The sequence below is a fragment of the Hyla sarda genome, unplaced genomic scaffold, assembly GCF_029499605.1.
Source record: "Hyla sarda isolate aHylSar1 unplaced genomic scaffold, aHylSar1.hap1 scaffold_560, whole genome shotgun sequence".
Classification (NCBI taxonomy): Eukaryota; Metazoa; Chordata; class Amphibia; order Anura; family Hylidae; genus Hyla; species Hyla sarda.
Window position 1 is genome coordinate 77,637 of NW_026610572.1, and position 13,408 is coordinate 91,044.

At 45.8% G+C, this 13,408-nt stretch overlaps 1 protein-coding gene across 1 annotated transcript in view; it reads right to left on the reverse strand.

Moving 5' to 3' along the window:
* Nucleotides 1–203: 203 nt before the first annotated feature.
* LOC130339926 (uncharacterized) overlaps nucleotides 204–13,408 on the reverse strand; it is a 31,230-nt gene continuing 18,025 nt past the window's right edge. Inside the window, exons 3-6 of the mRNA XM_056554109.1 lie at nucleotides 1,553–1,787; nucleotides 1,251–1,317; nucleotides 686–774; nucleotides 204–550 (exon numbers count right to left, since the gene is read on the reverse strand). Coding sequence (XP_056410084.1) covers nucleotides 482–550; nucleotides 686–774; nucleotides 1,251–1,317; nucleotides 1,553–1,787 — 460 coding nt within the window. The 3' untranslated portion in view covers nucleotides 204–481. The remainder of the gene's footprint in view (nucleotides 551–685; nucleotides 775–1,250; nucleotides 1,318–1,552; nucleotides 1,788–13,408) is intronic.

The following is a 13,408-nucleotide window of genomic DNA, read 5'->3' on the forward strand; positions in this document are numbered from 1 at the left end:
AACAGCAACAACCGAGTGCGAAGACCTATACAGAATGCCCATGGGTCCCTTCTGGATATATAGGGGCCACAGCTTTGGCCTTTATTGCATATGAACCATTTATGCCAGTGCTTCCCAAACAGGGTGCCTCCAGCTGTTGCAAAACTACAACTCCCAGCATGCCCGGACAGCCAACGGCTGTCCGGGCATGCTGGGCGTTGTAGTTTTGCAACAGCTGGAGGCACGGTGGTTGTGAAACACTGTTCTATGCACACAGGGTTATATTACTTCACTCCAGGATACACAAAGCTTCACCACCAAAAAGAGTAACAACCAGTACAAACAATAAATAACATTATACAAAAACCTCCCGCTGTCTGATGTTACAGGTTTCTAGTACATGTGGGTTTACAGGATATAAAAAGTTGTTGTGTAAAATGTACAGATATATAAAGCCCGTTTTCTACTTCTTCATTCTATAAAATGTCGCCGGAGCGCAGGATTAAGCCGACTCTTTCACTTCGGTGGAATCTCCGTTTTCTGTCTTCTGTTTCTTACTTTCAGTTTCCTTCTGAAAAGCAAAATAAATAAATAAAAAGCTATAAATGTAACGTCCAGGACACATAAAGGAGAACAATCTACAGATCAATGGCCGCCACCTGATGGCGCTACAAGCCGAGAATCATCACGTATACAGACGACTTACCTTCTCCTCTGCCGGGCGCTTTACAGGAGGAGCGTCTGTCTCCTCTCCTTCACCCTCCTCGTCTCCTTCGCCCTCACCGTCACCCTCTACTGGATAAGAAGAGAAGTCAGTATATAACAGCGCAGAGCCCTGGGTTGGGGGGGGGGGATTCTCGTCACCCTCTACTGGATAAGAGGAGAAGTCAGTATATAACAGCGCAGAGCCCTGGGTTGGGGAGGGGGGATTCTCGTCACCCTCTACTGGATAAGAAGAGAAGTCAGTATATAACAGCGCAGAGCCCTGGGTTGGGGGGGGGGGGGATTCTCGTCACCCTCTACTGGATAAGAGGAGAAGTCAGTATATAACAGCGCAGAGCCCTGGGTTGGGGAGGGGGGATTCTCGTCACCCTCTACTGGATAAGAAGAGAAGTCAGTATATAACAGCGCAGAGCCCTGGGTTGGGGGGGGGGGGGGGATTCTCGTCACCCTCTACTGGATAAGAGGAGAAGTCAGTATAGAGCAGCGCGGAGGCATTATCAGTGATTGGGAAGGGGGTAACGTTACAGATAAAGGGAAAGAAACCTCACCTTCATCCTCCTCCGGATCCTCGGTGTTCTCCTTGTTCTCATCACTGTGAGCAGATCCGTTCTCTTCCTGCAGGAAATACACTCAGACTAAATACAACTAATCACCTAAGAAAAGCCTCAACCCGTCCGACATTTACATATATCACCATAAACGTTTGTTGTGGACTACAAACTCCAGCATGCCCCTTTAGCCTCCATCCTACAAGAAACACAACCAGATCTCCCGACCAATTACATCAGCGCAATGTGTAAGAACACTACCACTCCCAGACAGGCGGATGATGACATCAGAGGAGACTTACTGTGCCATTGGCCGGGGGACGATCACCGGCGCCATTCTCTGCCTTCTCCTCCACCACTTCCTTCTTCTCTTCCTTCTCCTTCACTACTTCCTTCTTCTCTTCCTCCACCACTTCCTTCTTCTCCTTCACTACTTCCTTTTCTTCTTTCTTCTTCTCTTCCTTCACTACTTCCTTCTCTTTCACTACTTCCTTCTCTTCCTTCACTACTTCCTTTTCTTTCTTCTTCTCTTCCTTCTCTTTCACTACTTCCTTCTTCTGCTTCAGATCCTGCACAACAATACAAAGAAATTATTAATAAGCAATAATACAGAACAAACATTATAATAAACAGTAACACAAAGTAAATATGTAACAAACAACAATATAAGCAAAGGGTTGTCCCACCAATTAAATTATCCGTAATTAAATTCAACATGAACAATTATTACTTTGTGCAATTTACATGTACAGGACAGGTGTAAATGTATATAGTGATGACATCAGATCTGTGCACATGTACAGACATGGTCTGGACACTATTATTGGCACCCACATGCTTAAAGGGGACCTCTCATCAAATAAATGTTTGATATATTTTAGATTAATGAATGTTGAATAACTTTCCAATAGCATGTTAATGAAAAATATGTTTCTTTCTATTGTATTTTTCCCGATCAGTCCTGTCAGCAAGCATTTCTGACTCCTGCTGGAGTCCTAAACACTCAGAGCTGCCAGCCTGCTTTGTTCACAGCCAAACAGGCTGTGAACAAAGCAGGCTGGCAGCTCTGAGTGTTCTCCTTTGTGAACAAAGCAGACTGGCAGCTCGTAGTGTTTAGGACTCCAGCATGAGTCTGAAATGCTTGCTGCCAGGACTGGTAGGGAGACCCCTAGTGGTCATTTCTTCAAAGTGGAAAATTAAATAGAAAGAAGCAGATTTTTTAATAACCTGCAATTGTGAAGTTATTCTGCATACATTAATCTATAATATATCAAACATTTATTTGATGAGAGGTACCCTTTAAAGGGGTACTCCGGTGCTTAGACATCTTATCCCCTATCCAAAGGATAGGGGATAAGATGCCTGATCGCGGGAGTCCCGCCGCTGGGGACCCCCGTGATCTTGCACGCGGCAACCGTGTTCGCTCCGGGACTGATTACCGGCGACTACAAAGTGGGTGGCGTGTGCGTTACGCCCCCGTGTGATGTCACGCTCCGCCCCTCAATGCAAGCATACGGGAGGGGGCGTGACAGCTATCACGCCCCCTCCCGTAGGCTTGCAGTGAGGGGCGGAGCGTGACATCACACGGGGGCAGGGGCGTGACGCACACGCCGCCCGCCCTGTAGTCGACGGTAATCAGTCCCGGAGCGAACACTCTTCGGGGACTGATTACAAACGGGTGTCGGTTGCAAGATCACAGGGGTCCCCAGCGGCAGGACTTCCGCGATCAGGTATCTTATCCCCTATCCTTTGGATCCCTAAGATGTTAAAGCACCGGAGTACCCCTTTAATATTTGGTTGCACCCTTTGGAAAAAAAAAGTGAAATCAGTGTCTTCCTAGAAGCATCAATAAGTTTCTTACACCTCTCAGCCGGAATGTTGGACCACTCTTCAAATAACCATCAATAAGCTCCTTACACCTCTCAGTCGTAATGTTGGACCACTCTTCCTATAACCATCAATCTTCTTACACCTCTCAGCCGGAATGTTGGACCACTCTTCCTATAACCATCAATAAGCTTCTTACACCTCTCAGCCGGAATGTTGGACCACTCTTCCTATAACCATCAATAAGCTTCTTACACCTCTCAGCCGGAATGTTGGACCACTCTTCCTATAAGCATCAATAAGCTTCTTACACCTCTCAGCCGGAATGTTGGACCACTCTTCCTATAACCATCAATAAGCTTCTTACGCCTCTCAGCCGGAATGTTGGACCACTCTTCCTATAACCATCAATAAGCTTCTTACACCTCTCAGCCGGAATGTTGGACCACTCTTCCTTTACAAACTGCTCCCGGTCTCTTATTGGACGGCGCCTTTTCCCAACAGTAATTATAAGATCTCTCCACAGGTGATCAATGGGATTTAGATCTGGACTCATTGCTGACACTTCAGAACTCTCCAGCGCTTTGTTGCCTCCATTTCTGGGGCTTTATGACGTATGTTTGTGGTCATTGTCCTGCTGGAAGACCCAAGATCTCGGACACAAACCCAGCTTTCTGACACTGGGCTGTACAGTGCGACCCAAAATCCATTGGTAATCCTCAGATTTCATGATGTCTTGTACACATTCAAGGCCCCCAGTGCCAGAGGCAGCAAAACAACCCAAAACATCACTGACCTCCACCATATGTCACTGTAGGTTCTGTGTTCTTCTCTTTGTAGGCCTCATTCCGTTTTCGGTAAACAGTAGAATGATGGGCTTTACCAAAAAGATCTATCTTGGTCTCATCTGTCCACAAGACGTTTTCCCAGAAGGATTTTGGTTACTCGAGGTCATTTTGGTAAAATGTAGTCTCTCTTTTTTTTCTGTCTCTGTGTCAGCAGTGGGGTCCTCCTGGGTCTCCTCCATAGCGGGGTCCTCCTGGGTCTCCTACATAGTGGGGTCCTCCGGGGTTTCCTCCATAGTGGGGTCCTCCTGGGTCTCCTCCATAGTGGGGTCCTCCCGGGTCTCCTCCATAGTGGGGTCCTCCTGGGTCTCCTCCATAGTGGTGTCCTCCTGGGTCTCCTCCATAGTGGGGTCCTCCTGGGTCTCCTCCATAGTGGGGTCCTCCTGGGTCTCCTCCATAGTGGTGTCCTCCTGGGTCTCCTCCATAGTGGTGTCCTCCTGGGTCTCCTCCATAGTGGGGTCCTCCCGGGTCTCCTCCATAGTGGGGTCCTCCTGGGTCTCCTCCATAGTGGGGTCCTCCCGGGTCTCCTCCATAGTGGGGTCCTCCTGGGTCTCCTCCATAGTGGGGTCCTCCCGGGTCTCCTCCATAGTGGGGTCCTCCCGGGTCTCCTCCATAGTGGGGTCCTCCCGGGTCTCCTCCATAGTGGGGTCCTCCTGGGTCTCCTCCATAGTGGGGTCCTCCTGGGTCTCCTCCATAGTGGGGTCCTCCTGGGTCTCCTCCATAGTGTTTCATTTCATATAAATGTAGACGGATAGTTCGCGCTGACACTGATGCTCCCTGAGCCTGCAGGACAGCTTGAATATCTTTGGAACTTGTTTGGGGCTGCTTATCCACCATCCAGACTATCCTGCGGTGACACCTTTCATCAGTTTTCTCTTCCGTCCACCCCCAGGGAGATTATCTACAGTTCCATGGGGTGTAAACTTCTTGATAATGTTCCGCACTGTGGACAAAGACAAATCTAGATCTCTGGAGATGGACGTGTAACCTGGAGATTGTTGATATTTTTCCACAATTTTGGTTCCCAAGTCCTCAGACAGTTCTCTTCTCCTCTTTCTGTTCTCTCTCCTCCTCTTTCTGTTCTCTCCTCCTCTTTCTGTTCTCTCCTCCTCTTTCTGTTCTCTTCTCCTCTTTCTGTTCTCTTCTCCTCTTTCTGTTCTCTCCTCCTCTTTCTGTTCTCTTCTCCTCTTTCTGTTCTCTTCTCCTCTTTCTGTTCTCTCTCCTCCTCTTTCTGTTCTCTCTCCTCCTCTTTCTGTTCTCTCTCCTCCTCTTTCTGTTCTCTCTCCTCCTCTTTCTGTTCTCTCTCCTCCTCTTTCTGTTCTCTCTCCTCCTCTTTCTGTTCTCTCCTCCTCTTTCTGTTCTCTCTTCTCCTCTTTCTGTTCTCTCTTCTCCTCTTTCTGTTCTCTCTTCTCCTCTTTCTGTTCTCTCTTCTCCTCTTTCTGTTCTCTTCTCCTCTTTCTGTTCTCTCCTCCTCTTTCTGTTCTCTCCTCCTCTTTCTGTTCTCTCCTCCTCTTTCTGTTCTCTCCTCCTCTTTCTGTTCTCTCCTCCTCTTTCTGTTCTCTCCTCCTCTTTCTGTTCTCTTCTCCTCTTTCTGTTCTCTTCTCCTCTTTCTGCTCTCTTCTCCTCTTTCTGTTCTCTTCTCCTCTTTCTGTTCTCTCCTCCTCTTTCTGTTCTCTCCTCCTCTTTCTGTTCTCTCCTCCTCTGTCTGTTCTCTCCTCCTCTTTCTGTTCTCTCCTCCTCTTTCTGTTCTCTCCTCCTCTTTCTGTTCTCTCCTCCTCTTTCTGTTCTCTTCTCCTCTTTCTGTTCTCTTCTCCTCTTTCTGTTCTCTCTTCTCCTCTTTCTGTTCTCTCCTCCTCTTTCTGTTCTCTCCTCCTCTTTCTGTTCTCTCCTCCTCTGTCTGTTCTCTCCTCCTCTTTCTGTTCTCTCCTCCTCTTTCTGTTCTCTCCTCCTCTTTCTGTTCTCTCCTCCTCTTTCTGTTCTCTTCTCCTCTTTCTGTTCTCTTCTCCTCTTTCTGTTCTCTCTTCTCCTCTTTCTGTTCTCTTCTCCTCTTTCTGTTCTCTCTTCTCCTCTTTCTGTTCTCTCTTCTCCTCTTTCTGTTCTCTCTTCTCCTCTTTCTGTTCTCTCTTCTCCTCTTTCTGTTCTCTCCTCCTCTTTCTGTTCTCTCCTCCTCTTTCTGTTCTCTTCTCCTCTTTCTGTTCTCTTCTCCTCTTTCTGTTCTCTTCTCCTCTTTCTGTTCTCTCTTCTCCTCTTTCTGTTCTCTCTTCTCCTCTTTCTGTTCTCTCTTCTCCTCTTTCTGTTCTCTCTTCTCCTCTTTCTGTTCTCTCTTCTCCTCTTTCTGTTCTCTCTTCTCCTCTTTCTGTTCTCTCTTCTCCTCTTTCTGTTCTCTCTTCTCCTCTTTCTGTTCTCTCCTCCTCTTTCTGTTCTCTCCTCCTCTTTCTGTTCTTTTCTCCTCTTTCTGTTCTCTCTTCTCCTCTTTCTGTTCTCTCTTCTCCTCTTTCTGTTCTCTTCTCCTCTTTCTGTTCTCTCCTCCTCTTTCTGTTCTCTTCTCCTCTTTCTGTTCTCTCTTCTCCTCTTTCTGTTCTCTCTTCTCCTCTTTCTGTTCTCTCTTCTCCTCTTTCTGTTCTCTCTTCTCCTCTTTCTGTTCTCTCTTCTCCTCTTTCTGTTCTCTTCTCCTCTTTCTGTTCTCTTCTCCTCTTTCTGTTCTCTTCTCCTCTTTCTGTTCTCTCTCCTCCTCTTTCTGTTCTCTTCTCCTCTTTCTGTTCTCTCCTCCTCTTTCTGTTCTCTTCTCCTCTTTCTGTTCTCTTCTCCTCTTTCTGTTCTCTCCTCCTCTTTCTGTTCTCTCCTCCTCTTTCTGTTCTCTTCTCCTCTTTCTGTTCTCTCTTCTCCTCTTTCTGTTCTCTCTCCTCCTCTTTCTGTTCTCTTCTCCTCTTTCTGTTCTCTCCTCCTCTTTCTGTTCTCTTCTCCTCTTTCTGTTCTCTTCTCCTCTTTCTGTTCTCTCCTCCTCTTTCTGTTCTCTCCTCCTCTTTCTGTTCTCTTCTCCTCTTTCTGTTCTCTCTTCTCCTCTTTCTGTTCTCTCTCCTCCTCTTTCTGTTCTCTTCTCCTCTTTCTGTTCTCTTCTCCTCTTTCTGTTCTCTCTTCTTCTCCTCTTTCTGTTCTCTTCTCCTCTTTCTGTTCTCTTCTCCTCTTTCTGTTCTCTCCTCCTCTTTCTGTTCTCTTCTCCTCTTTCTGTTGTCCATGCTTAGTGTGACACACACAGACACACAATGCACAGACTAAGTGAACTTCTCTCCTTTTTACCTGCTGTCAGGTGTGATGTTTATATTGCCCACACCTGTTACTTGCCCCAGGTGAGTATAAAGGAACATCACAGGCTGGAAACAATCTTATTGATCCACAATTATGAAAGGGGCCAATAATTGTGTCCGGACCATCTTTGGAGTTTGAAGGTATAACACCTATATGACTGTATATTACACCTATATGACTGTATATATGACTGTATATAACAGCTATATGACTGTATATTACACCTATATGACTGTATATTACACCTATATGACTGTACATTACACCTATATGACTGTATATTACACCTATATGACTGTATATATGACTGTATATAACACCTATATGACTGTATATTACACCTATATGACTGTATATTACACCTATATGACTGTATATTACACCTATATGACTGTACATTACACCTATATGACTGTACATTACACCTATATGACTGTACATAACACCTATATGACTGTACATAACACCTATATGACTGTATATAACACCTATATGACTGTATATTACACCTATATGACTGTACATTACACCTATATGACTGTACATTACACCTATATGACTGTATATTACACCTATATGACTGTATATTACACCTATATGACTGTATATTACACCTATATGACTGTGTATTACACCTATATGACTGTATATAACACCTATATGACTGTATATTACACCTATATGACTGTATATAACACCTATATGACTGTATATTACACCTATATGACTGTATATTACACCTATATGACTGTATATTACACCTATATGACTGTATATTACACCTATATGACTGTATATTACTCCTATATGACTGTATATTACCCCTATATGACTGTATATTACACCTATATGACTGTATATGACACCTATATGACTGTATATGACACCTATATGACTGTATATGACTCCTATATGACTGTATATTACCCCTATATGACTGTATATTACACCTATGTGACTGTATATTACACCTATGTGACTGTATATTACACCTATATGACTGTATATGACACCTATATGACTGTATATTACACCTATATGACTGTATATAACACCTATATGACTGTATATTACTCCTATATGACTGTATATTACACCTATATGACTGTATATTACACCTATATGACTGTATATAACACCTATATGACTGTATATTACTCCTATATGACTGTATATTACACCTATATGACTGTATATAACACCTACATGACTGTATATTACACCTATGTGACTGTATATTACACCTATATGACTGTATATTACACCTATATGACTGTATATTACTCCTACATGACTGTATATTACTCCTACATGACTGTATATTACTCCTATATGACTGTATATTACACCTATATGACTGTATATGACACCTATATGACTGTATATGACACCTATATGACTGTATATTACTCCTATATGACTGTATATTACACCTATATGACTGTATATTACACCTATATGACTGTATATTACTCCTATATGACTGTATATTACACCTATGTGACTGTATATTACACCTATGTGACTGTATATTACACCTATATGACTGTATATGACACCTATATGACTGTATATTACACCTATATGACTGTATATTACACCTATATGACTGTATATTACACCTATATGACTGTATATTACTCCTATATGACTGTATATTACTCCTATATGACTGTATATAACACCTATATGACTGTATATTACACCTATATGACTGTATATTACTCCTATATGACTGTATATAACACCTATATGACTGTGTATTACACCTATATGACTGTGTATAACACCTATATGACTGTATATTACACCTATATGACTGTATATTACACCTATATGACTGTATATTACTCCTATATGACTGTATATAACACCTATATGACTGTGTATTACACCTATATGACTGTGTATAACACCTATATGACTGTATATTACACCTATATGACTGTATATTACTCCTATATGACTGTATATAACACCTATATGACTGTGTATTACACCTATATGACTGTGTATAACACCTATATGACTGTATATTACACCTATATGACTGTATATAACACCTATATGACTGTATATTACACCTATATGACTGTATATAACACCTATATGACTGTATATTACACCTATATGACTGTATATAACACCTATATGACTGTATATTACACCTATATGACTGTATATAACACCTATATGACTGTATATTACACCTATATGACTGTATATTACTCCTACATGACCGGGGGAGAATATTACCGGGGACCGGGGGGAGAATATTACCGGGGACCGGGGGAGAATATTACCGGGGATCGGGGGGAGAATATTACCGGGGACCGGGGGGAGAATATTACCGGGGACCGGGGGGAGAATATTACCGGGGACCGGGGGAGAATATTACCGGGGATCGGGGGGAGAATATTACCGGGGACCGGGGGGAGAATATTACCGGGGACCGGGGGGAGAATATTACCGGGGACCGGGGGGAGAATATTACCGGGGACCGGGGGAGAATATTACCGGGGACCGGGGGAGAATATTACCGGGGACCGGGGGAGAATATTACCGGGGACCGGGGGAAGAATATTACCGGGGACCGGGGGAAGAATATTACCGGGGACCGGGGGAGAATATTACCGGGGACCGGAGGAGAATATCACCGGGGACCGGAGGAGAATATTACCGGGGACCGGGGGAGAATATTACCGGGGACCGGGGGGAGAATATTACCGGGGACCGGGGGAAGAATATTACCGGGGACCGGAGGAGAATATTACCGGGGACCGGGGGAGAATATTACCGGGGACCGGGGGAGAATATTACCGGGGACCGGGGGAGAATATTACCGGGGACCGGGGGAAGAATATTACCGGGGACCGGGGGAGAATATTACCGGGGACGGGGGGAGAATATTACCGGGGACCGGAGGAGAATATTACCGGGGACCGGAGGAGAATATTACCGGGGACCGGAGGAGAATATTACCGGGGACCGGAGGAGAATATTACCGGGGACCGGGGGAAGAATATTACCGGGGACCGGAGGAGAATATTACCGGGGACCGGAGGAGAATATTACCGGGGACCGGGGGAAGAATATTACCGGGGACCGGAGGAGAATATTACCGGGGACCGGAGGAGAATATTACCGGGGACCGGAGGAGAATATTACCGGGGACCGGAGGAGAATATTACCGGGGACCGGAGGAGAATATTACCGGGGACCGGAGGAGAATATTACCGGGGACCGGAGGAGAATATTACCGGGGACCGGAGGAGAATATTACCGGGGACCGGGGGGAGAATATTACCGGGGACCGGAGGAGAATATTACCGGGGGGATAAGTCTCCACATGCGGTAACGCGCGGTTCTGGCTCCTCAGGGACCGTGCACACACTGCGGTTCACCCTCCGGAGATTCGTCTATAAATACCGGAGCCGACCCCCCGGGACCCCGGACACCTCTCTGCGCCGGGCGGGAAATCTGTCACCATAGAAACCGAGAGCAGAAGCCGCTACATCCCAGCGACCCCGGGGGAAGAACCGCACAGTGTGACCGGAGCCGCCATTGTATGAGGGAAAGTTCTCCCGGAGCCGCTGACAGAACCATGTGCGGAGGAAACAAAGGAGCCGCGCCGTGTGCACTGTACCTTGGTGACGGCCGCCTCGGTGCTGGCGGGGCTGCTCTCCACTGCGGTATCGGCCATGTTCCCGGGACGGGCGGTGAGAAGAAGAACACGGGGAGAAGAAGACACCGGACAGGAGAAGAGACGCACAGGAGCCGCAGCCGTGTGAACACGAATGAAACTGCTGGACCACAAAGACTCCTCTAAATACGAGCTCAGAGTGGGCGGGGTCCGGGAGGATGGCGGCCCTGTGATTGGCTGTAGTCTGTCCCTGCTCGGGTCTCATTCGCTCAGCTCAATGTCTATTCTGTGCCTGACCCCGCCCCGTAGAGATACCGGGCTCCTCGGTCTTTGATTGGTTCAAACTGAGAGGATAGCTCCGCCCTCTATGTAAATAAGTCTGTATAATAGCGAAAACTCCGCAACATCAGCGCCCGGGACCGCCTCCTTATTGTCCGGATGGTTGTGACCGGTACTGACCGCGTATAACACCCACCTCTATATACCGACCGCGTATAACACCTACCTCTATATACCGACCGCGTATAACACCTACCTCTATATACCGACCGCGTATTACACCTATCTCTATATACCGACCGCGTATAACACCTACCTCTATATACCGACCGCGTATAACACCCACCTCTATATACTGACCGCGTATAACACCCACCTCTATATACTGACCGCGTATAACACCTACCTCTATATACCGACCGCGTATAACACCCACCTCTATATACCGACCGCGTATAACACCTACCTCTATATACCGACCGCGTATAACACCCACCTCTATATACCGACCGCGTATAACACCTTCCTCTATATACCGACCGCGTATAACACCTACCTCTATATACCGACCGCGTATAACACCCACCTCTATATACCGACCGCGTATAACACCCACCTCTATATACCGACCGCGTATAACACCTACCTCTATATACCGACCGCGTATAACACCTACCTCTATATACCGACCGCGTATAACACCTACCTCTATATACCGACCGCGTACAACACCTACCTCTATATACTGACCGCGTATAACACCTACCTCTATATACCGACCGCGTATAACACCTACCTCTATATACCGACCGCGTGTAACACCCACCTCTATATACTGACCGCGTATAACACCTACCTCTATATACCGACCGCGTATAACACCTTCCTCTATATACCGACCGCGTATAACACCCACCTCTATATACCGACCGCGTATAACACCCACCTCTATATACTGACCGCGTATAACACCTACCTCTATATACCGACCGCGTATAACACCTACCTCTATATACCGACCGCGTATAACACCCACCTCTATATACTGACCGCGTATAACACCTACCTCTATATACCGACCGCGTATAACACCTACCTCTATATACCGACCGCGTATAACACCTACCTCTATATACCGACCGCGTATAATACCCACCTCTATATACCGACCGCAGACAGAGGTGTCAGTAGAGAGCAGTGTGGACAAGACAAAAAACATTCAGCTGCTAATAAGTACTGGAAGGATTAAGATTTTTTAATAGAAGTCATTTACAAATTTGTTTAACTTTCTGGCATCAGTTGATTTAAAAAAAATATATGTTTTCCAGTGGAGGACCCCTTTAAGGCGTTCGGAGGAGGATGAGGTCGGGCGGATCTCTAATCATCAATAGGAAATCACTTTCTGATATAAACGTCAGACGATACAATGTAACTTCATTCACACTGACCCTCATCTACTATTGCAGAGCGCACGTGTTGTCAGGTTGTGCGCCAGAATTAAAAATAGGGAAGAGTGCAAAATGTAGGGAAGAGTGCAAAATGTAGGGAAGAGTGCAACATGTAGGGAAGAGTGCAACATGTAGGGAAGAGTGCAAAATGTAGGGAAGAGTGCAACATGTAGGGAAGAGTGCAACATGTAGGGAAGAGTGCAACATGTAGGGAAGAGTGCAACATGTAGGGAAGAGTGCAACATGTAGGGAAGAGTGCAACATGTAGGGAAGAGTGCAACATGTAGGGAAGAGTGCAACATGTAGGGAAGAGTGCAACATGTAGGGAAGAGTGCAACATGTAGGGAAGAGTGCAACATGTAGGGAAGAGTGCAACATGTAGGGAAAGAGTGCAACATGTAGGGAAAAGAGTGCAAAATGTAGGGAAGAGTGCAAAATGTAGGGAAGAGTGCAAAATGTAGGGAAGAGTGCAAAATGTAGGGAAGAGTGCAACATGTAGGGAAGAGTGCAAAATGTAGGGAAGAGTGCAACATGTAGGGAAGAGTGCAAAATGTAGGGAAGAGTGCAAAATGTAGGGAAGAGTGCAACATGTAGGGAAGAGTGCAAAATGTAGGGAAGAGTGCAAAATGTAGGGAAGAGTGCAACATGTAGGGAAGAGTGCAACATGTAGGGAAGAGTGCAACATGTAGGGAAGAGTGCAACATGTAGGGAAGAGTGCAACATGTAGGGAAGAGTGCAACATGTAGGGAAGAGTGCAAAATGTAGGGAAAAGTGCAAAATGTAGGGAAGTGTGCAAAATGTAGGGAAGAG